This window comes from Octopus bimaculoides, chromosome 3 (genome assembly GCF_046866305.1).
Source record: "Octopus bimaculoides isolate indiv1 chromosome 3, ASM4686630v1, whole genome shotgun sequence".
Classification (NCBI taxonomy): domain Eukaryota; kingdom Metazoa; phylum Mollusca; class Cephalopoda; order Octopoda; family Octopodidae; genus Octopus; species Octopus bimaculoides.
In genome coordinates, this window is record NC_142930.1 from 24,796,155 (window position 1) to 24,822,041 (window position 25,887).

Sequence of the window (25,887 nt, forward strand, 5' to 3'; positions counted from 1 at the left end):
TTAAAATCTAAATTTTTTAAAAGGTTTAATAAAAAATAACAACTAATGGATCTTTTTTAAAATGGGGGCCACATTTTTCATTAACGAAACACTTTGAAACTTGGAACACTGGTAGAATGTGTCATATAAAACATCTTTTTCTCTTAGTCTTCTTAAAAAAAAAAAAGAAATCCATGAATTATTCCATGTTAAAGTTGTTGTATTTCTGTAATTTCAACCAATCACTGACGTCCATTCAGCCGATATACATTAAGTGCCAACTACATAAACAAACGATTCTGAAACAATTAACCCTAACCCTAACCGTAGGGTTAGGGTTAAAGCAAATTTAAAATGAAAAAAGCAAATAAAACGGAGGTATGGAGATTAAATACGCTTTACACCGCTTAATCAGGCAAAGGAGTAAATGTAAACAACTGAATACTTGTCAGTGATTGGTTGAAATTATCGAAATAAGACAATTTTTTACATGAAATAAATTCGAATACAAAAATATTTTTCTGTTCTATAACAGAAAATAGATAAGTATACAAAGTTTGAAAGTCTTTCCGTACCAAAAACACTACGTAAAACATTAATGAAAAATGTGGCCCCCGTTTTAAAATAGATCCCAACTAATTAATCAATAATGTATTCACTCTTGTTGTTTACAACTTCTTCCCAACATTCAACAAGATTTTCAATACCTCGTTGGTAGAAATCACCCGATTGCGACTCGAAAAACCCATGTCAGCAAGGAAAACAGATGTTAAATGATGATGATGATGATATATACATATATGTGTGGGTCTGACTGTACCTGCATTTATGTAGGACACTTTTACTCACCTTCCTCAGTTGAGGGGGTGGTCTTGTCCTGCAAGTTACTTGATGACCTCACTGCTGCTGGTGCCATATAAAAAGCACCCAGTGCACTCTAAAGTGGTTGGTGTTAGGAAGAGTATCCAGCCATAGAAAACCATGCCATAACAGACAGCAGAGCTTGATGCAATTTTCTGACTTGCTAGTATCTGCCAAATCATCCTACCCATGCCAACACAGAAAATGGACATTAAATGATGGTGATGGCAGTCATCTCATAGTTTGAAAATTAAAGATTAATAAAATGAGTACCAGATAGAAATATATACTGGGGTCCATCCAAGTGACTAAACCAGTCATGGATAAATTGTGACTCATGAAACTTCCTGATTTGCATAACTAATAAAAAAATTACCTTGAATTGTTTTAGTAGTGTGACCTGTCTGATGGTGAATCATATCTCATGTGGCCTGCTTCTTGGGTAAGGTTACCCATGCCTGGGCTAAACCTTTGAAAGTAGTGCTCCATCATGACTGCAAACTAGTAAAAACAAAAACAGGTTTTTATGCACACAGGGTGGATATGTGGGGATACTCAAACAAAGAGCATAATAAAAGATAGAAATCGAGTTGTATTTTGAAAAGAGTAGGATGATGTCAATGAAGGAAGAGGCTATTATATTAATACAGCCATATCAATAACTGTATGTGGTGTCTTTGATGAAGCTGTAAGGTTGATATGGGAGCTAGTCTTAGAAGATTTTAGGCCCCAAAAATATCAAAATCATTGAATTTGAATCAGAACATATGACTGTGTGATACTTCACTGTTTTGTATAGATTCTTCTGGAATCAGTTTTACCAGATGACACTAGTTTGATAAAAATAAGTGCAGACAATATTCTTGAGATACTAGCACTCTGTTGGTTATGATAATGAGGATTCCAGTTGATCCGATCAACAGAACAGCCTGCTTGTGAAATTAAATGTGCCAGTTGCTGAGCACTCCACAGAAACACAAGTACTGTTCATTTTTTGCCAGCTAAGTGTTCTGGAGCAGTGTGAAGTGAAGTGTCTTGGTCAAGGATACAACACACTGCCAAGTATCAAACTTACGACCTTAAAATCTTGAGCTGAATACCCTAATCACTTAGCCACATGCCTTCACATTGAGATACCAATTTACTAATTATATCCCTCCTATGTGGAAACAGGTTAGCTTTTATCATTTACTTGTTTCAGTCATTGAACTACAGCCATGCTGGGTCACCACTTTGAAGGTTTTTAGTCAAACTTACCCTGAGTATTGTTTCTTTTAAGCCTGGTACTTATTCTATCAGTCTTTTTTGCTGAACCACTAAGTTACAGTGATGTTAACAAACCAACACTGGTTGTCAAGTGATGGCGAGTGACAAATACTCACACAAAGACACAGTTTCCATCTACCAAGTCCATTCACAAGGCTTTGGTTGGCCTGGGCTTTAGTTGAAGACACTTGCTTTAGGTGCCATGCTGTGGGACTGAACCCAGAACCATGTGATTGGGAAAAAATCTTATTGCTGCACAGTCACACCTGTACTTGTATGCATAGAGAAAAGAAATCACTATTTTATAATGACTCTCTTTATGTATTTGAATAAAATAAACTGACAAAAGTTTTATTTAATTTCTGTTTTTCTCTAGGATATCAGAAATTATTTTGGATCTAGTTCAGCTAAAAAGGTAACTTCTACACCAAATAAACCCAAAGAGTTAATTCCTACTAAATCAGGTGGTTTGAAAAGTAATAAATCTTCAAAGGATCTTATTATCTTAGAGGAGAACAACAACATTGATAAGCAAGAGAAACCTGGAAAGAAACTAAATGCCAGCAATCACTCAGTTGAAAAATGTGTTAAAGAAAATGTGTCTGGAGGAAAGAAACTTGCTGCAACTACACCAGAGCAGGTGAAGAAGACAGAAAAACACAATGATAAGGGTTCTAGAGCTGATGAAAATAGCACAAACAAATCTTCACGTCAAGAAAAAAATGTGGATAATAAGAAAGAAACCAACAAGAAAAAGACTGAGAAAAAGCAGTCAGAAGATATTGGCAAAGTGTCTGGGAAAAAACGGAGGTATTCCATTGATAGCAATGACGATTTTGACATTAAGAAAATAAAGACCTCTCCAAAGCAGATGGACAACTCCAAAGAACAGGACAAAAAATCGATTAGCAAAAAAGAAAAGGACAAAAAGTCTGATAGCAAGAATGGTAAGGAGAAAAGTATGGAAAAAAAGAAAGAGAAGTTGAACAAAAGTCAGGAGGAAGCTGGCAATGAAAAGTTAAAGGTGGCATCAAAGGAGAAATCAACTAAGATTGGTAAAGAGGAAATAGTAATGTATGTTGATAGCGATGTTGACAGTGATTCTTCGCCTTTAAAGAAGACCTCCAAGAAGAAAGATAGGAAGAAAAATATTAAGGTAGAAGTATTTCACATACTCATTAACTCTAAATGAAAAGACTTTTTTTCATTTTCACATTACTTGCTAATCCATTATTTTCACTTTTAATCTAGTTCTTTCTTTTAAAAATATACTCTTGATAAACTACCTCAGTTTTCTTAAGTTTTTTTCTATCTTTTTTTTTTCCTTTCAATTTATTTCTTCTCTATTTCCTCTTTTGAAAGAAATTTTACACATATACCCTTGTATTTTTAAAAACTTTATATATTTTAGCTTTAGCATATATCCATGTTGAACATAAGTGGTTGTAATAAATAAGAAACAGTGGTAAACAATTCCTTGTCATTGACTCTTTACAAATGATAAATTGCTACTGCTTTCTAGATGCCTATCTACTTCCTGATACTGAAAATGTCATGGGTTCAAATTCTTACAGTAAACTTTACAGCAAACTGGAATGGTTTAACCCTTTAGTGTTCAGATTACTCTGTTAAATGTAATACTTATTCATTCAAATTGTTTTGAATTAATCATGCATTATCTTATAGCTTTGAGGTTTCAATGATGTGATTGTTTATTTTCAGAATGTCATTGTAGGTTAGGTGTGAGAGGCTAGATATTGCCAGTTTGAATATAAAACATGTAGAATATCTGGGCCAGATATGGCCGGTTTAAACACTAAAGGGTTAAATGCTAAAAAGGTAAACTGTCAGCCTGTGGCACTGAAATGAAGCTATAACTATTTTGCAAAGTCTTCAATTTATTTTCAATTCCTACTTTCCAAAGATTTAACTAAGTCATTAAATTCATTTAGGAAGACCATCAGTACCACTTGCAAATTGTTGTCTTTTTCTTATCTTTTATACATCTCACTCATTCATTCACTGACACATACACACACACACACATATATGATATTTAGTCATTGAAATTTTTAATTAGTTACGTGAGCCTAATTTTTGTACAAATTTGTGATTTAGATTTCAAGTGAAGAGGAGAAAGAAGAATCTGATGATGATGATGTGTCTCGAAGAATTATCAAAAAAGGAAAGCGAAAGAAGAAGAAACACAGTTACAGAATATCTGATTCTGGTAAGATAATAAAGAAACAAAAACAAAGTTCAAATAATAATGGAATGACTCTTTGCAATATTAACATCAGATTCTATTTTATGTTGTTGTTTAGCCCCAGGTCAGCTTTGATTGAGTAAAACCTCAAAGATGTTTCACTAGTGAGGTCACCATGCAGCTTGCAAGATTATGAACCCCAAGAGTAGGTGGGTGGCTTTATGCTAGGTGATGAGGGGTAAAAGTGTGAGAAAAGGAGCCTGAGCTTAATAGGTTTCTTGCTGCAGAGGAGCTACATGACTACTCATATTTTAGAAGAGAGGGTGAGAGTGATCTGGTAGAGCTGTAACCCAGTTTAACACCATCACCTGGCTTTTGTGTGCTTTTGCAGAGTCTACTCTGTGTAAGTACTTGGACCTTAGGATAAGCCATCAAATTGTAATTTCTCATTCACTTTGAATAACTAATTTTGAAGGCTTTGTGAAGAAAAGTCATTGTTTTAATGTTCGTCATTGTTTTAATGTTCCCTTTATTGTGCTTCCATGGGTCAGATGGAATTCATTAAAGTGGATTTTCCAGGGTCAGATGCCCTTTTTGTTACCAACTTCCGCCTGTTTCCAAACACCTATTTCCCTAATGTATCAAACAGATAACAGTTTGAACGTGTTTACAAAGATAGTGTGATGTGTCAAGGACTTCTCAGGACACTTAGATGTGATTCTGCATATGACATAATCTGTAGTGGCAGCAAGGTTGTTTTGCTTATATTCAGTGAACACAAAGACAAGGAGAAATACAAAACCACTTATACAAACACACACACACACACACATCTCAGTGTATACATCATAATCATTTAATGTCCATTTTCTATGCTGGCATAGGTTGGATGGTTTGACTGAAAACTGGTAAGCTGGGGAGGTGCACCAGGTTTCAACTTGATTTGGCATGGTTTCTACAGCTGGATGCCCTTCTTAATGTCAACCACTCTGATTTAGAAATATTACACACACACACGTATATATATATATATATATATGACAGACTTCAATTTATGCCTACCAGTTTCACTCACAAGATGCTGGTCACTCATGGCTATTGTATAAATGCTAACCAACTGCATTCATAGAGTGGGACATATATTTCTGACGCAAACTTCTTAGCCACACAGATATGCCAGCACCTATCTTGCAAAATAAATCTGCCAGTTCAGGGCTTTGCAATGAAAACAGCCATTCTTCTTGACATTGTTATTTCATCTGTGGGCTCAAAATCCTTCCTGTGTATTCCTCAGTTTTTCTTTGCAAGAGTTAACCTCCTATGTCAGCACACAGCAATTTTCTGCCCAAATGGCTTCACTTGCATACACCTGCTGATACATATAAAATCCAATCTGATTTTTGAGTTGCTTTTGCTCTGCTTTTCAAGAAAGTTTGTGTGTGTATATATATATATATATATATATATATATATATATATATATATATATATATATATATATATATATATATTTCTTATTCAGATTCTGAAGAAGAAGTTAAAGTGAAGAAACCCAGAGAGAAAAAACCAAAAAAGAGACAGCCTATGTTCTGTGAATCAGGCAAGTTATTTATGTATTTTTGAGCTCAAAACTTTTGTATAAATCAATTTCTTTTAGTATTCATAATGGTTATTATTTATGGAATTGTATTTTATTTTTTGTTTTAGTAGCATACCTTTCTCTTTCTGTTCCTCTTACTCTTTGTTTGTGTCTCTCTTATAACTCTTCTAGCATGTTTTATTAGGGAGAGTTGACAAAAATCAGTAAGAGATGAAGTTTGAGTTTTAGGAGAGAGGTGTGGTCATGTGATGCATTGAATTGACAGTAGCTTAGTAGATAAAGCAATTAAGGATATGAAGACAGGGAAAGTCGCTAGCCCATCAGGAATCACTTGCTGAGTTGTTTAAAATATCTGGTGGAGTTATACATTGCCTAGTCACTCATAGTTAAATCAGGTTGTCCACAAGGGAGTCATACCCAATGATTAGTGTAGCAACATTATTGTCAACTACTGTAAAGGTGATGCCTTAAACAGAAATATTTACAGAGATATCAAATTGCTGGACCAGGTGATGAAAGTTACAGAAATGGTCATAGATCAATTAATTGGGAAGAGTTAACCTAGATGAGATGCAGTTTGGTTTTGTGCCAGGAAGAGGCATTACTGATGTTATCTTCCTGGGGGGCAACTACAGGAGACGTATTTAGCCAGAAATAAACCTCTGTATTTGGCTTTTGTTGACATAGATAAAGCCTTTGACTGGGTCCCCAGCTCTCATATCTGGTGGGCAATGCAGATGCTAGGAATAAAGGAATGGTTGGTGAGTGCTGTAAAAGCCATGTACAGGGAGTAAGGTGAAAGTTGCCAATGAGTATAGCAAGGAATTTAGTGTACAAGTTGTTAAAAACACCCAGTACACTCTGTAAAGTGATTGGCATTAAAAAGAACATCCAGCCATAGAAACCATGCCAAACAGACAAAATGGAGTCCAGGCAGCTCACCAGCTCCTGTCAAGCCGTCCAATCCATGTCAGTAATTATTCTGAAATGATACCACTATTATTTCCATTGAAATTTTCATTGAAAATTTTCTAATTTGATAACTTTAGATGAAGATGATGGAATGAAATCTTCAATCAAAACTTTCTTCAAACCTCATTCTAAAGCTGAGAAACCAACTTCATCAAAAGATGCAAAGTCTCCAACAAAAGGAGTAGCAGTGAGCAGTGCAGATTTTTTTGGTTCTGTTAAAGTTGAAAGAACAGAAAGGAAAGTAACTATTAAGGAAAAGAACGAAGTAAGTTATTTATTGTTTTCATTTGTCCTCTTCATTCTCATAATCACTTAATTTGTATGTATAATATATATATACACTCTCGGAGTGGTTGGCGTTAGGAAGGGCATCCAGCTGTAGAAACTATGCCAGATCAGATTGGAGCCTGGTGCAGCCTTCTGGCTTGCCAGTCCTCAGTCAAATCGTCCAACCCATGCTAGCATGGAAAGCAGACGTTAAACGATGATGATATACATATATATATATATATACTTGGTGTGTGTGACTTAATGTATACACACACCCACACAAATATTAAGTATGAGTTGGATATTCCCAGGAAACTAAGCAGCTTTATATTTACACTGCCTATCACTCACTCTCTCTCCCTGTCTCTCTTTCTCTTTTCCAGATTTTCTCTTCTCTTGTCCCTATCACTCTGATTCTCTTATCCTTTCTTGCCCTTTCTTCCTACTCAGGCCTTGTAGATATTGGTCTATGAATTTAGATGCCAACCTTATGTGTCTTCCCTTTCCTTTACCTAACACTTTATCTTATGGAGACAGCATTAACCTGCCTGCCACTGGTAACCTTATGTTCATTTGCTGTCACATCTGTACAAGTGCTAATGCAGTAGAGAAGGACCATGCTTAGCCATTCCAGATGGCTCCTGGGATGAGCATCTATTCATTTACTGTTACACTCCAACAAAGGCTTTTCTCTGATAAATGTGTGAGAAGAGTAAAATTTATATGAATATACATTTATGAATTTATTTTGCAAGATTCCTGTTGTGACACCGTGTGTTGAAATAGATATTGTTATATTTTGGGATGGTCATTGTTATTTCTTTTGCTTACCAAATAAACACATGCACTATATATATTCCTTCTTCACTTGTTTATTATTGTTCTTATTTTATTTTATAGCTGTTGTCTGAAAATCGTTTGACACACATCTGTAACCCTTCAGTAACTCTTCCATCAACGTGTTTCCTTCAGAATAGACTAAACAGAACAGGCGGAAACACATGGATGGAAGAGTCACTGAAAAGGTCACAGGTGTGTGACAAAAGATTTCCATACAATGAATATAAGATGAAATAAGAATGATAATGAGTAAAGAATAAATATGTAAGGGTGTGTGTTTATTTGGCAAGAAAAAATTAAAATGACCATTCCAAAATATAACAATATATAAATATAAAAATAAAATAACATTGAAATGAAAAATTTCAAAAATTTAGATTTGATTATATTTTAATAACATTTTGAGTAACCTCAAAGGCCTTTCTTATCTATATACTACTAAAACTCTCTGATTGCTTGCTTGCTTGTCTGTCATTTAATACAGCCAAACTGGCGCATAATGGGAAAATACTATGAATTAAGGTATTAAGGTATCTCTAAAATGTGAATACAAACGGAATAAGACAAATTTCGCATATATCGGACCAGGGATTCCTGAGATATAAGGAGTTTTGGGGGGTATTCATAAATACCCAAAATGGTGCATAATGGGAAAATACTCCGAAAATAACATAACCCTGAAAGATAGGAAACCTTTCGATTAGATACATGATCAATGTCTTCTGTATTTGAAGACAAACTTCATGACCTGAGCAAAAGTCTTAGTGACTTTGACTTGCCAATGAAAAAATACAAGTTAATTTTTACAGTAAATGTTTATATTTTTACTTTTATTAAACAATATTTTAATCATTTAGAAATATTTTTAAGTGAATGCGATTTCAAAAATGCAAGTTGTTTGTACAGTAAGTTTTTATATTTTAACTTTCTTTAAACAGACAATATTTTAATTTTTTTAAAAATTGTTTTCAAGAGTAAATATTTCTTAAAGGACCCATTTGTACCACTGTGTGAAATAATTTTTTTCCACTGGTTTTTTTGAATGCATTCAATGTATCTCCTCTCCAAACCTGCCACAAGCCACTGTTTTTTCCAGAAAAGAAAGGGGTGTAGGGATGGTGGGGACCTTGGAGTTTCCTGGCAAGGCAGAAGAGAAGAGACAAAAGCAGGAGACATCATGAATCAGATGCATGTGTGAATACAAACAAAATAAAACAAATTTTGTATAAAACAGACCATGGATTTCAGAGATACGCATTTTTCGGATACCTTTATAAATAGCCAAACCGGTGTATAATGGGAAAAATGCTTTGAAAGTAAGGTACTATTGAAATGTAAATACAAACAGAATAACACAAGTTTCATGTAAATCGGACCACGGATTCTTGAGATACGCAGTTTTTTCAGGTACCTTGAACTATTGGTGACCCAACGGGTCATGGGTAGTCTAGTATTCCCTATATTTCAGTAATATTGCTTCAAGTAAATTCTAACATCTTTCTTCTTTTTGATCTTTTACAAGGTGGATGAATCTTTTGAAGACGAATTTCATGATGATGATGATTTCCTGGCAACCTTGGCTCAGCTTGATGAAGAAATTCCTATTAACAAAAAGGTAGACAACTCCAGTTTTACATTTTTTTTTTTTTTTGGTGCTCATTGTGGTATCAGTAGCTGTTTGTGTTGTCTGTGTTGGAGTGGTGGCGATGCTAATGCTGATGATGATAACTGCAGTAAGAAATTCAGATATCTTTGTTGGTAGCATGGAAACAAATATATTGCTCTTACCATAAAAGATCAGTTGTTCAAGTATGTGTAACTTCAGTTATCCTTTTTTTAAAATCCTTATTGAAGGAATTCAAGACAGATAGTGATTTTGTATATTGAATGTTTTTTTACCTCTGCCTTAGCGAAGGTGGACGTATTGTTTTCAGTCACGCTTGTTTGTTTGTCCGAGGACAAGATATCTCAAGAACCACTGGATGGATTCGGATGAAACTTTCAGGGATGTTTGGCCACATGACTGGCACAAACTGATTAGATTTTGGGATTGGTTTGATACTAGACAAGGATTCTGTATTATTTGTAATATTTACTTTACATGATTAAGATCTTATGTTAACTTTCAAGTCTTTTCTCCTTTTATGCTGTAACTATTTTGAATGGTGAATTTGTTAACTTTGGCTTGTATGAGATAAGGATAAACTATTTATTACTATTACTAAATTTTCTACAGCTACCTTCACATTCCATGACTACCATTGGGATCAATCCAGTACCAGACAAAGATTCTGGATTATTTTTCTGTTTTTTAAGAGGCAGACCCAGGAAAACCTGGGATGAAGTGGTGAAGCACGACCTTCAAATATTGGGCCTTACTGAGGCAATAACTTGTGACCGAGACCTTTGGAGATATGCTGTGCTTGAAGATCCGACAAGCCAAGTGAGACTATAACCCATGGCCTATGCCAGTGGGTGTAACCAGCTCATTTATGAATGCCCTTCATTCATTGGACAATAAACCTTGCTCGTGAAGGCCTATTAAGGCAAGTGAAATCAAAATCACTGACATGGCCGATGACAGTACCGCCTGTCTGCTTTGGCATGGTTTCTATGGTTGGGTGCCCTTCCTAATGCCAACCACTTTATGGTGTACTGGGGGTATTTTTGGTGGCACCAACAGCAGTGGGGTCACCAAGTAACTTTCAAGACAAAGACCCCTCGACTGGGAAGGGGAGTAGTATATATTAGAAACATTAGAAACAAGAAAATACATTTGAAATTTCTTAGTATCCTGTTCATTATAATGTTTAGAGTATGTGAAAGCTGTTAGTTGTTACAACAACTAATATTCAAGTTGAATGTTCTTAGAGATGAGCAGCAGTTCATTTTACAGAGGAGGCAATTCTTTCTCATATCTAAATTTCTGTAACTTTTATAGAGTTGTTGCCATTAAAATTGACTCAAACAAACTGTTTTTAAGATGTCAGATTGGTTAATTAGGTCATCTATTTTAAACTATTTAAACCTCATGTGCTTGTAACACCTGGCTGATTTGCTGTGATATTGACAGCATTAGTTTTCAAACTTTTACAAAAGGACATGCCTATTTTAATGACTAAAATTCTATACTTTCATTTTCATTGCTAGGCAATGTGATAATATGTGTGTATGGGTATGAGGGTGGGTGGCAGTGCAACAATTCACTTTTAATAAAAGTATGGTAACCTATATAACAATGTGCTAATATCATTTCCTCAATGAATAATTATTTTTCCTTAAAACATATTTAATGTACATTACTAGAGCTGGCACAGTAATGCACCAGCTCTAGTATTCAATCCTCAAAATAAAAGAATAAAAGAATTCTTCAGCTGATATTTATTCTTAATGACCATATTTACTCCTTTCTAACTCTTCTCCAAATGAGCCAATGAGGGGGGTGGGGGCTTTATCTTTTGTTTTCTGTACATGTTCAATTAGAAATAACAGCCAAGTGTCTCTTGAATTATAACCTACTACTTTAAAAAGGGGAGGACATATTGGATAATGCAATTATATACATACAAAAATAATGGGATGGTCATAACTAGAATGTCTTTGATTGTAGATCTGCTCAATCAAAGATGACCTGGAACTAAACATCATCTTCTATTGTTGATTACACTCTTTTTTTTTAATATATACATTAGGCTAAAGTCAAAACACCTGAGAAAAATGCAGTTACTCCTCAGAAACACACACCTTTGAAAATAACTTCTAGCTGTTCAGTCACTCCAAAGAAAAGTGTTACACCCAGTAAAGTGACACCAGAAAAAAGACTCACACCGAGACGAGGAACACCGGAACTTACAGTTACATATTGCAAAGATACTCCTGAAAGAACTTCCAAACAACTTACTCCTTCCAAATCAGCCACTCCTTCAAGTAGTCTTGGTAAGTGCTGGATTCTCTTTTTTTTTTACATCCTTAACCCTTTAGTATTGAAGCTTGTCATATCCAGCCAAAATATTCTGCCTGTTTTATGTTCAAACTGGCCAGGTCCTACAATATCATTCTAGAAATTAAGAGTTACTTAATCAGAATCTCAATGATACAAAATAATGCATGATTAATTCAAAGCAATGTGAATAAATAAGCATTTTTGATAGAATAATGTGAATGCTAAAGGGTTTAAATTTCATATTGTCTATATTTCACCTTTTTATTTCTCTCCTTTCTCAGTTTCTCTTACCACTCCTTTCTTATATGGAGGTGAAGTTTGTCACATTTCACAAGGCAATGTAAATAACATGATAGTAGCAATAAAATAAGACCTTAGTAGGCATAGGAATGGCTGTCTGGCTAGACATTTGCTTCCTACCATATAGTTTTGGATTCAGCTCAGTCCCACGGCATGGGACCTATAATCCTAGTCTGACCAAAACTTTGTGATTGGATTTGGTAGGCGGAAACTGAAAGTCAATCATATATATGTGTGTGTGTGTGTGTGTGTGTGTGTGTTACTGTCTTCTTGCCTTGAGATCACATAGTAGTTGTAAACAAGTATCACTGTCATATAAGCGGAAGGTGTCATTTCCAGTCTTCCTTGAAAATATGTCTGGTCATGGGGAAATATCACCTTGCTTAGAAACAGATATGGGTTGGTGATGTAAATTTCATCCAACCCATGTGAACTTAAAAAAAGAGGCTACTTAAATGATGACAATGATATTATCATTGCTGTCATTTTTAAATCTGCTTTTCCATGCTGGTATGGGTTGGATAGGTATTTTTTTTTAGGCAGGGTTTTATGGTTAGAGAGCCTTAACAACAACCCTTTTAGTCACGTCTTTATGGTTAGAGAGCACTTCATTTTACATTGCTTCAATCTATTTGGCTGAAAATAAGTATAAGCTTAGTGCTAGTGCAGCCATCTCTCCCTTTATCTGTTAAATCCTCAATGTTCCACTGAGTTAATGGTTTGGAGGGTCAAGAGGGTAATTTAGCTTGCTGCTACGTAGGTACCTAAAACAATTACTAGAAGCTAATACTTGTTTGCAAGTGACAGCTGTGAATTTTACAACAGCCTTGAATTTTATTTTTTTAAAAATTTTGTTTTGGTATTTATATTTTTACAGGCAACAGTCTTACTAGTAAATTGGCTGCCAAAATGAAACAAAAGAAAGAAGAACCAGTCAGATCCTCACCAAAAACACCAACCAAAGCAATAACCACAGTATTAAATAATTTTGAAATATTCTACTTTCTAAACAAGTTAAAATACATTCATCTTGTCACAAAATTCTTGTATATTTCATAAGGTGCAAGCATGGTTGGGTAGTTTAAGAAGGTCACTCTACAACAATGTGATTTTAGGTTCAGTTCTACTGTGTGTCACATTGGGCAGGTGCCTTCTACTATAGCCCCAGGCCAACCAATGCCTTGTGAGTGAATTTGGGAGGTAGAAACTGAAAGAAGCTTGTCGTGTGTACACGTGTGTGTGTTTTAGTATTTGTTTCCCACCAAACTGCTTGACCAACCTGTGTTTGTTTATATTACCATAACTTGGCAGTTCAGCAAAAAAAAACGAAAGGCTTGTAGAATAAATCCTGGACTGAGAAAAAGAAGTGCTGGGGTTGATTTATTTGATTAAGTCCTTCAAGCAGTGCCCTAGCATGGCTGCACTCCTACAAATGAAACAAGTATAAGAAATGAAACAGGTATTTGGTTTCTGTAGCTTTGTGTATTATGACAAGGTATCTTACTGGTTCAATCTGTGTATTTTGAGATAGTAAATTATTCTTAGTTTTAGTTTCCCATGGTGCACTGGGCAATGAGAAATCTCCCAGTATAGCTGCAGACCATGTCGCGAGCCTGCTCTCAGTGCTCAGCCATATCTGCCAGGCTCTCTTTTACAATCTTCAACCAAGTCATGAGAGCTCTGCCTCACCTATACTCCTCTTTGGCTTTTACTCAAGAGATACTCTTAGCACTTCATGAGCTAAACAAGTTCTGCCATCACACAATATTGTTATCCTGTAGATTACTTACCCTGGCTCTCTCCATATTTTAATTGACTCTTCCATGTCTGGAAAAACTTTTAAAAATTGTTTTAACATTAAAAATTTCTTTAAAAATGCAAAAAAATTATTACTTACCTTGTTTTGTTTTAATTACAACAAAGTTAATGAATATAGCAGCTAACTGGCAGAGTCATTAGAGTGCTGATGGTTAGAATGCCTTGTATTTATCCTGACAGTCACCACTCCCAAGTTCAAATCCTGCCGAGATCAACTTTGTCTTTCTAATCTAAGACAGTGGATTGATGGAACTGTTGGAACATTAGACTGGACAACTTGTGGTATTTCTTCCAGGACATTACATTCTGAGTTCAAATCCTCCCATGACATTACTTGGATGGCAGACTTAATCAAAATCCATCATCCAGTTTAATACTACCATTTTGTAGCTTGGGTGCTTTTAGTGGAGTTGACTCCATTGACATGTCTCCAGTTGAGGATACCTTCCTAACTAGTCTTGAAGGCCCTGTAAAAGGTTACTGTCTTTCCTCCTGACTAAAAGTTAAAATAAAATGACAAAATATGTTAAAAAAAAAAAAAAAAAAAAATTCTCAAGATGCTAAGAATGAATTTTTAAAAAATCGTTATATTATATTTTTGAAAAATCCATGGTACACCTAAATACCCTTTGCTGCTCACACTTTGTAAATCACTGGTTTAGAGATTGAGTCAGTGAGAATTAAGTAATTTAACCTTTTAGCATTTAAACTGGCCATATCTGACCAGAATGTTCCACCTGTTCTATGCTCGAACTAATCAGACCTGGCCTCTCACACTTTATAATGCCATAACAATCACATCATGAAAATCTTGAAGCTATGAAATAATGCATGATTAATTCAAAACAAAATGAACAAATAAGCATTACATTTCACAGAGTAACCTGAATGCTAAAGGGTGAAGCCATGGATAGAATGGAATGACAGTGACAGAATATGAACTGCTAGCTTCTCTGTTGATTTTTCTGTCATCCTATTAACTTCAACATCTGCACTATTAAGTTTTTATTTTTCTTGTGTAATTCAATGATAACACCCTGCAGAATATTGTTGCTTTGCATTGTACTAAAGTATGTTGTTATCTATTTTCAGACTCCCAGTCAAAAACCTAAAGTTAACATTCCAGAAACGCCCACACCAGATGTAAGACTTTGATCTTCTTCTTCTCTTCCTGCTTGCACTTGTGAATTTTATTTTTAACATTTGATTCTGAAAACTGAGCACTTTCAAATGTTTATATTTTACACATAGAGCAATGATATTTGAGCTTTCTTGAATTTTCAGTTGGTCTTGGTAAATTCCAGTGCTTTTAAAACTAATGTCAAGGCCAACATGTATAAAATCCAGTTGCAGTCTCACACTGGTTGCTGTATCATTTGGTGGTAAGGATGAAGTGTATAAAATATATAATTTTATTTACACATTTCTACTAGAAACATGTCCATGTCTAGGAAAAGGATGTACAGAATATACATATTGATGTTTTTAAAAAAATAAACCATGATGTATTTTCTATGTAAACTAGCAGAATCATTAGAACTTTGGAAAAAATTACTTTGTGGCTCTTTATGTTCTAAGTTCAAATCCTGTTGACTTCCAGTTTGCTTTTCATTCTTTTGGGGTCAATAAAATAAAGTACCAGTCAAGCACTGGGATCAATAGTATCATCTAATTTCCACTCAAAATTTCCGGCTTTATGCCTAACTTAGAAACCTGGCAGAATTATTAGCGCACTGGATGAAATCATCATCATCATCATCGTTTAACGTCCACTTTCCATGCTAGCATGGGTTGGACGATTTGATTGAGGACTGGTGAACCAGATGGCTACACCAGGCTCCAATCTGATTTGGCAGAGTTTCTACAGCTGGATGCCCTTCCTAATGCCAACCACTCCGAGAGTGTAGTGGGTGCTTTTATGTGCCACCAGCACGAAGGCCAGTCAGGTGGTACTGGCAATGGCCACACTCAAAATGGTGTATTTTACGTGCCACCCGCACAGGAGCCAGTCCAGCGGCACTGGCATGATCTCACTCGAATGTCTTTACATGTGCTACCGGCACAAGTGCCAGGAAGGCGACGCTGGGCACAGGTGCCCACCCGTCGCTACGTTCTGAGTTGAACTTTCGCCGAGGTTAACTTTACCTTTCATCCTTTTGTGGTCAATAAAATAAGTACTATTGAAACACTGGGGTCGATGTAATCGCTGCCCTTGTGGCAAAGTTTGAAACTATTATTACTATTATTATCATAAGCTGAAACTTATTGAATTACAGCATTAAGTTATGAAGTTTGAACTTATGATTCAAGAAAATTTCCCTTCTTGTAAATCATATGTACATTCTACTTTATGTATTAAACCTATGCTTTCTTGTATCATTATCATTTAGTACTCACTTTTCCATTCTTGCAAGGGTCAGACGGTGTTTGAGGCAGATTTTCTGTGGCAGGATGCCTTTCCTATTGCCAACCCTCACCTGTTTCCAAATAAGGTAGTGTTTCTGCATGGCCTGACATGTTATCACAGAATATTGGAAGTAAATGACACTGCTTGCGAGACAGTGGCACTCATTTACAACTATCACACAATGTCAAAACAAGGAGTCAAACACTCACATGCGCAGGTATATATCGAGGTGGTGAAATATGATCTTCAGTTGAGTCTCATAGAGGCAATGATAGGTCACTGAAACTATTGGTGATTTGCTGTGCTTGAGACGAAATGCCAAGCTAAGTGAAATTGTGGTCGTTGCCAGTGCTAGTGACACATAAAAGGCGCCCAGCACACTCTGTTTAGTGATTGGTATCAGAAAGGGCATGCAGCCACAGAAACCAGGCCAAGCAGACTGGAGCTGATGTATCTCTCTGGCTTACCAGCTTCAGTCAAACTGCCCAACCCATGCCAGCAAGGAAAATGGACATTGAATAATAATAATAATGATGATGGTGGTGGCGGTGGTGGCAATAGATAGATACAGATATATATATATATATATATATATATATATATATATATATATATATATATATACACACATACACACACAGTGGGCTTCTTTCAGTTTCTGCTTACCAAATCCACTCACAAGGCTTTTGTTGGTGAAGACACTTGCCCAAGGTGTCATGCATTGAAACTGAACTTGGAGCCATGTGATTTGGGAGCAAGCTTCTTACCACAAGATTTCACTTCTGCCTATGATAAATAAACATCAAATCTAGCCTTGTTGGGCAAATAGAGCCTGTTGTAAAACAGGATTCCATCTGTTTTATCAAACACACCAAAGAACAGCTCAGCTTGTTTTGTCTGGTTATTGCTTGATCACCAAAAGCATCTTCATTCTTTCAGTGGTGAGAGACAGTAATTTACAAATCCTTATGACTGCTCTGAGGGATAGGCACTGATTTTACTCATTTGTATCTAACCATAGGATTTCAACTGTATTCATTATGCAAATAATATCTACTTGTAGCCTGCAGACAAGAAAACCTCATACCTCTCATATCTGAACAGAGAAGGGCCTCAACATCTTGGATCTAAAGAAATTCCAACGGTAAGAAGAAATTTTGTATGAAAGAGAAAGAGTAAGAGAGAGAGAGAGAGAGAGAGAGAGAGAGGGCGAGAGAGAGTGAAACAAAGAAAGACTAAGACAAAAAGAAATAAAGAATGAAAGAGAGAGAGCAGCTGCTGTATTTTTGTATTTGGCACTGACTAGAACTATGTTAAGATGAGGGATTTTATTTGAATGTGAAGAATCAATTTAATATTTGACTAAACTAGAGATGTTCTTTAACCCCTTTAACAAGCCAACACTAATCAAGCAGATATATTTTCCAGTTATGACTGACCATTCTGTTTTTTTAGGGTTATCTTAGACTACTTTATCTAATGTGCCCTTCATTTTGTTTCAAGATATTAGTCTCTGATTATTATGGAGATTTGGCTGTTATTTCTAGCAGGTCATGTTACTTACAAGAGGTTCTTTTAAATGTCGTTTTACATAGTTGAAACCTTTTTGTTAAAGGTCTAACAGTTTTTGTTCTTTTTTCCTGTAGTACATTCAGTATAATATAATGAACTTATTGTATACAGTACTGTGTTGTGTTTTTGATTTTGTTAGCATGTCCACGAGTGTTAGACATGAAATTCAAAAATGTGTCCAAGGTTTTTAGAAAGATGGTAGATAATCTTGTGGGTGTCTACCAAGTCAGTTGTCAGAGATTGGAGCTTTAATGTCTCCATGCTCAGGGAAGCAAAACATTCAGAGTATGGTAGATGCCTTATAGCATCTTATAGTCTGGTTGCACGTTGCTGAACCGTTTCCAGGAGATAGATATGCCGACCAAGATAGGGAATTGTTTGTTGTCTTAGTCACGGGCCTATTGGCATTGGAAGCTTGTATGAAGTAGTGACATGTCAGCACTTGTGCTTAGAAATAATAAATAAAACCTCAAATGACAAAGATAAAACAAGTTAACAACTAAAAGTCTATGTTGTCATTTGACCTGCTAGAAATAGCAGCTGGAAGTCTTCAATTTACATCCTTCTGTCTCAAAACAAACGACACGTATCTAGAATAAAAAGATGGTTACATCTAGAACACTTCAATCATATTTCTACTTGATTGTTGCTGACACAAGAGCTAGACAATACCAATAGGAATAAATAGAACTGTTAAAAATGTAATTTTTACAAAATATGAAAGGTGAAATTAATTGCTGTAAAGTGGTTGATATTAGGAAGGGTAGAAACCATGCCAAAGTTGACATTAGAGCTCAACACAGCCTTGTGATTTGCTAGATCCTGTCAAACCTCCAGCCCATACCTACATGGAAAATGAATGTTGATATGGGTTATTTCTTTCAGACAAACATTTATTGTTCAACACATTAAATGTGATGATATTTAACTTTCATTGAAAATAATCGAAATTACTTTGAATTTTATTTTTTCTCTTTTTCTGTTGTACAGGGAGCTGAGAACTGTTTGGAGGGCTTAACGTTTGTAATCACTGGAGTTTTAGACTCAATTGAAAGAGATGAGGCAAAATCTTTGATTGAGCGGTATGGTGGTAGAGTAACACTTTCACTGAGCCGCAAAACAAATTATTTGGTTGTTGGTCGAGAACCTGGTCAAACTAAAATACAAAAAGCAGGCAACTTGAAAACACCACAGATTGATGAAGATGGTTTGTTTGATCTAATCCGCAGTAAACCAGGCAAAAAATCTAAATTCCTTATCAATGCAGAAGAAACAGTGAAAAAAGTGAGTGCATATTCTTGTACACATCATTTGTTTCTAGCTCTTATAACACACTGGGAAGGTATAGTGAAGATGGCCTAGAGCAGTAGAGTTCCAAGTCAAAGGGGGCCTCAATCTTATGAACTACGTGGCAACCTCACTAGTGCTGGTGTCATGAAAAATGCATCCAGTACACTGTATAAAATGGTTGACATTAGGGCAGCCAGCCAAAGCAGACATTGGAGCATCAGGCAGTCCTCTGACCTGTTGGATTCTGTTGAACCATCCAACTAATGCCAGCACAAAAGACAAATGTTAAAAGATGGTGGCGTTAGAGGTGGAATACCATATATTTAATGGAGTCATTTCAGTTAAATAGACCTTTCTTTTTCAAATGCATAATCTAAGAAATTGTCATCCTCATTACTATACATGTATTAAGGCTACAAACTAGCAGAATCGTTAGCACACTGGATAAAATGCTTAGTGGAAGGGTATCTATCCAGCAGTAGAAAAGCATGCCAAATCAGACTGGAGTCTGGTGCAGCCTTCCAGCATGCCAGCGTGGACAATGGACGTTATATGATGATGATCGCATTTAATCTGTCTTTCGATTCTGAGTTCAAATTCCACTGAGGTTAACTTTGCCTTTCATCCTTTCGGGGGTGATAAAATAAGTACCAGTTGAGCACTGAGGTTGGTATAATTGAACACCTACCTTCTCTAAAATTCCAGGTTTTGTGTCTATAATAGAAAGAATTATTATTCTGTTGTTGTTACTTATTTATTTTTCTTATTATTTTTATCATTTATTTGTTATTCAGGAAAAGTTGGAAACAAAGAAAAATGACAAAAAAAGTAATGTTAAAAGCCCATTAAAAGCCAGTTGTGTGCCTTCTACCTCAACTTCTACCAAAGACACAAAGCCAGACACAACAAATATTCCCAAAACTCCTTCAGATACATCACTCCTTTGGGTGGACAAGTACAAACCAAACAAGTTAAAACAGATAATTGGTCAAAATGGTGACAAAAGCAATGCAAAAAAACTTTTCAAATGGATCAGTAACTGGCATGCAAACCGCGCGGCAGGAATCAAACCTCAGTCAAGTAATGTATTCAGTTTGAATTCTTAGATAATCCTTGTTCAGTGTTTGTATATATTTGTATGTCATCTAATCTCAAGCCAACCCTAATCAAGTGGACTTAAGAACAAAGTTGTTCTAGTCATGACCATACCGTTTTTTCTTTTTTTTCTATTTTTTTTTTATATCAGAGACTACACTGTCCAATGCAGCATTTACCATTCAAGATGATGAGGTATGAATTAGATAATTTTTGGTTGCTGCTTCTAGCAGGTTCAAGTAACCACCAGAAATGTTAGAGCATCTGTCTAAATACCGTACAATATTTAGTTTCATAATTCTGTGTTCTGTGTTGAAACTCCACTTGACTTGGCTGTTCTTTTGTTTCTGTGAGTTCTTTAAAATAAGTACCTGTCTTGCAGTACAGTCATTTCAGTGATCTGTATCCATCCCTTCCAAAATTGTTGCCCATGTGGAAACATTAGGCTCATAACATTTTCTGATATTTAAGTCCTGCCAGGATCGGCTTTGCCTTTTACCCTTCTGGAACTAATAAAAAGAAATTGGTGTTAGAAAGGGCATCCAGTTGTAGGAACCACTTCAAATCAGACTGGTGTCTGGTGCAGCTCCCCAGTTTGCCAGCTCTGGTCAAACTGTCCAACCCATGCCAACATGGACAATGAATATTAAATGATGATGATGAAATTACCATGATTTGTCATGTACTTGTAATTGACACAATCAATTATACCACACCTCTGCAAATTAGTGGCTTTATACCAGTATTAAATAAATCCTATAGCTTTTTGGTAAGGAAATACCTGCATATTAAGTGTAGGTATAGGCTCTATGGTCTAGAAATTTGCTTTGCTACCTTGTCTTTGTGTTTGATTCCATCATACAGTATCTTGGCAGTGTATTTTCTATCATAGCTACATCATTGGTTCATACCTTAAGATTAGAATTTGGTAGATAGAAATGATGTAGAAGATGTTTGTGTGTGCATGCATGTGCACACACACACACACACACACACACCATCATCATCATAATTTAACGTCAGCGTTCTATGCTGGTGTGAGTTGGATGGTTTAACAGGATCTGGTGGGTTCAGGGACTGTATCATGCTCCAGTGTCTGCTTGGTGTGGTTTCTACAGCTGGATGCCCTTCCTAATACCAACTACTTTACTGTGCCCTGGATGCTTTTTGTGCCACCACTACTGAGGTTGTCATGTAGCTTTCAAGACTATCAACCTCAGGATCTGAGTAGGTTCTTGTAGAGGAGCCACATGGTTACTCATATTTAGTAGGAGAGGCAGAGATGATGAGAAGGAGCTGCAAAGAAATAGTGGCAATGAGATGCCCAGATGGCCCTTCATGGTACAAGGTGAGTAGAAGTGGGTGGGTGGTTTGCTAGATTGCATGAGGAACAGACTGCAACTGTAATAATTGGGCTGGGTTGACAGGTGGATGATCAATGAGTCATAAGTTGAAGATAGAGGAATGCAGAAGAGAACAACAGGACAGTAATGATGATAGAGTTGGTAGGGGACAGACTAGAGACAAAGATGACATGGTTGGCAGTGTCATGCATAATGAGAGATAACTTGGTTCAGTGGGTGGGGGAAATGAATCACAGTAATGTATAACTCCTATAACTCAGTTAGTCATTGAGAAGGGTGGGTATTTTTGAAAATCTCATATTGCCTCACATCCCAGTCCTTGTCCCCTCTATGAAACTCAGGGACTTGAGCTCAGCTGTCACCACTTCTCATGTTTTCCTGGATCTCCCTCTTCTACAACTTCCAACCATATAAAGTGTTTGGCATGCCATATGAGATTTACTTTGTTCAAACTTCTTAGGGCAATTATTGCACCCATGACAAAGTAGCTCACTGACCTTTAGGCAGTTATTGTGACCATGGTCAAGCTATTTACCATATTATTTTATGAGTATTTCAGTACCATAATCTCAGAATCACTAGTTCAAGAGAATCTATATTACATTCTAAAATGTATACACACATTTCAGCATTGTTTTTCTTTTAGCAATTCTATGTTCCTTGTCACTTGTATAATTTGTTTGTTTAGATCGATTCTATGGTGGAAATGATAATGGTGCAGGTTCAAAGGCAGCACTTCTCTCTGGTCCACCTGGCATTGGCAAGACAACAACTGCTCATGTTGTCTGTAAGGTAAAAAAATTAATATTTTTTTCTTTCTGCTTTATTTTAAAAAATTATTTTCAGTAAGGAGGCGCAGGAGTGGCTATGTGGTAAGTAGCTTGCTTACCAACCACATGGTTCCGGGTTCAGTTCCACTGCATGGCACGTTGGGCAAGTGTCTTCTACTATAGCCTCAGGCTGACCAAAGCCTTGTGAGTGGATTTGGTAGACGGAAACTGAAAGAAGCCTGTCGTATGTATGTGTGTGTATATGTTTGTGTGTCTGTGTTTGTCCCCCCAGCATCACTTGACAACTGATGGTGGCATGTTTACGTCCCCGTAACATAGCAGTTCGGCAAAAGAGATCAATAGAATAAGTACTAGGCTTACAAAGAATAAGTTCTGAGGTCGATTTGCTTGACTAAAGGCGGTGCTCCAGCATGGCCACAGTCAAATGACTAAAACAAGTAAAAGAGTAAAGAGTAAGTTCCATTTTTGTAATGTAGAAGACCTGTTTTGTGGACGATAAGAAAATTTTATTATTTTGTTGCCGTTTGTATCATCACAAATATTATCACTAATCTGCAATATGGAAGTCTATATGATCTCTAGAGCTGTTAGAAATGTCTTATCTTCCTTGAATCACTCCCTACTGTCTTAAAAAAAAATTTGGATTATTATGGCTGAAACATCTTTGATCATACATCTGTTCAATGAAGGCTGACCTGGGTCTAAACAATATTACTAAATGTTCATCACCACTATTTTGATCGTTATGTTAATCCTGGATTTTTCAATGCATCCTCATTCAGTCATTTCTTTTATGTTTGTTTTTCTATGTTTGCAAGAGATCTCTTATGGTTTAGAAGGCACAAAATGACCAGGTGATTTGTTGACAAGAGAACTGATAACATCACCAGAGTGAATGCAGCTGTAAACAAATATAGATACACATGTATACACACACATACACACACACACTTATGGCAGTCTCCTTTCAGTTTCTCTCTCCCAAAATCTGTTTGCATAGCTTTGGACAGCCCAGTGCTATAGTAGAATACACCTGCTCAAGGTGTTACACAGTGGGACTGAACCTGAAGACATACCTGTACCTGACCCATCTTAGTACAAATGAGACTTGACTTTACCCATCCTTCACATATACACCAAGTCAAGTCAATTCTCTTTGTTAATATTGTTAACTCTGACGCCTATCAAATCAGTGATGTTAATTTTCTTTCTTTTTTTTTAACTTAATTTTTGTAGGAAGCTGGTTTTTCACTTGTTGAAATGAATGCATCAGACACACGGAATAAATCTTCTCTCAGTCAAGAACTATCAACTTTACTGAAGAATACATCCTTAGTTGATTATTGTGGTAAATATGTACTTTTTGCTTATGTATATGTGTGTGTGTGTATATATATATGTGTGCGTGTGTGTGTGTATAATATATATGTGTATGTATATAATATATATATATATTTGTGTGTATATAATATATATATATGTGTGTGTGTGTATATAATATATATATATATATATACATGGGCGCAGGAGTGGCTGTGTGGTAAGTAGCTTGCTTACTAACCACATAGTTCTGGGTTCAGTCCTACTGCGTAGTACCTTGGGCAAGTGTCTTCTATAGCCTCAGGCCAACCAAAGCTTTGTGAGTGGATTTGGTAGATGGAAACTGAAAGAAGCCCGTCGTATATATGTATGTATGTATGTATGTATGTATGTGTGTTTGTGTGTTTGTCTCCCCCCCCCCCCGGCATCGCTTGACAACCGATGCTGGTGTGTTTACATCCCTGTAACTTAGCGGTTCGGCAAAAGAGACTAAGTACTAGGCTTACAAAGAATAAGTCCTGGGGTCGATTTGCTCGACTAAAGGCGGTGCTCCAGCATGGCTACAGTCAAATGACTGAAACAAGTAAAAGAGTAAATATACATATATATATATATATATATACATATATATATAGAATAAGAATATATAAGAATAGCCTGGGCCAAGTTTAGAGAGCTCTTACCTCGGCTGGCGACAAAGGGACTCTCACTCAGGGTAAAAGGTAGACTGTATGACGCATGTGTACGAACAGCCATGCTACATGGCAGTGAAACATGGGCTGTGACTGCTGAGGACATGCGTAAGCTCGCAAGGAATGAAGCCAGTATGCTCCGCTGGATGTGTAATGTAAATGTGCATACCCGTCAGAGTGTAAGTATCTTGAGAGAAAAGCTGAACATAAGAAGCGTCAGTAGTGGTGTGCAAGAGAGACGATTGCGCTGGTTTGGACATGTGGTGAGAATGAATGAGGATAGCTGCGTGAAAAATTGCCACTCCCTAACAGTTGAGGGAACCCGTGGAAGAGGTAGGCCCAGGAAGACCTGAGCTGAGGTGGTGAGGCAAGACCTTCGAACATTGGGCCTCACCGAGGCGATCACTACTGACCGAGACCTTTGGAAATGTGCTGTGCGTGAGAAGACCCGGCAAGCCAAGTGAGATCGTTGCCAGTGCCCCTGGACTGGCTCTTGTGCGGGTGGCACATAAGATGTACCATCCTGAGCGTGACCTTTGCCAGTACCGCCTGACTGGCCTTGTAGGGTTTTCGAGCGAGATCGTTGCCAGTGCCCCTGGACTGGCTCTTGTGCGGGTGGCACATAAAAGACACCATTTCGAGCGTGGTCGTTTTCGTGCGGGTGACACGTAAAAGCACCCACTACACTCTCTGAGTGGTTGGCGTTAGGAAGGGCATCCAGCTGTAGAAACTCTGCCAAATTAGATTGGAGCCTGGTGTAGCCATCCGGTTGCACCGGTCCTCAGTCAAATCGTCCAATCCATGCTAGCATGGAAAGCGGACGTTTAATGATGATGATGATAATGATGATATATATATATATATGTATATATATCAGGCTGAGTAAAATGTAAGCAATGTTTTGAAACATGAAATTCATCACAATATATTTCAACAATGTGGAAATTTTATTCATCAAAGTAAGTTCCATTACAATCAATACATTTTTGCCAACGAGTTACATCATCATCATCATCGTTTAACATCCGTTTTCCATGCTAGCAATGCTTGGACGGTTTGACTGGGGTCTGGGAAGCCAGGCTCCAGTCTGATCTGGCAGTGTTTCTACAGCTGGATGCCCTTCCTAACGCCAATCACTCTGTGAGTGTAGTGGGTGCTTCTTACGTGCCACCAGCACGGAAGCAAGTCAAGTTGGTGCTGGCACGGGTTGGGAAACAAACCTCTTCATCACACAGCCATGGAATAATTATCATTAATGTGGTTTTCTGTTATATGTTAGTAATGATTATCATTACTTTTAT

The 25,887-nt window shown here is 36.6% G+C and overlaps 1 protein-coding gene across 2 annotated transcripts in view; it reads left to right on the top strand.

Moving 5' to 3' along the window:
* The window catches only part of LOC106878293 (replication factor C subunit 1), a 45,341-nt gene that overhangs the window by 3,546 nt on the left and 15,908 nt on the right, over positions 1–25,887 (top strand). For both annotated transcript variants that reach the window (XM_052966605.2, XM_089348685.1), the window contains exons 2-14: positions 2,483–3,262; positions 4,225–4,336; positions 5,835–5,912; positions 6,962–7,149; positions 9,517–9,609; positions 11,687–11,930; positions 13,115–13,212; positions 15,148–15,198; positions 17,526–17,606; positions 19,025–19,318; positions 20,119–20,404; positions 22,472–22,575; positions 23,811–23,922. In XM_052966605.2, the coding sequence (XP_052822565.2) occupies positions 2,483–3,262; positions 4,225–4,336; positions 5,835–5,912; positions 6,962–7,149; positions 9,517–9,609; positions 11,687–11,930; positions 13,115–13,212; positions 15,148–15,198; positions 17,526–17,606; positions 19,025–19,318; positions 20,119–20,404; positions 22,472–22,575; positions 23,811–23,922 (2,521 nt within the window). The remainder of the gene's footprint in view (positions 1–2,482; positions 3,263–4,224; positions 4,337–5,834; positions 5,913–6,961; positions 7,150–9,516; positions 9,610–11,686; positions 11,931–13,114; positions 13,213–15,147; positions 15,199–17,525; positions 17,607–19,024; positions 19,319–20,118; positions 20,405–22,471; positions 22,576–23,810; positions 23,923–25,887) is intronic.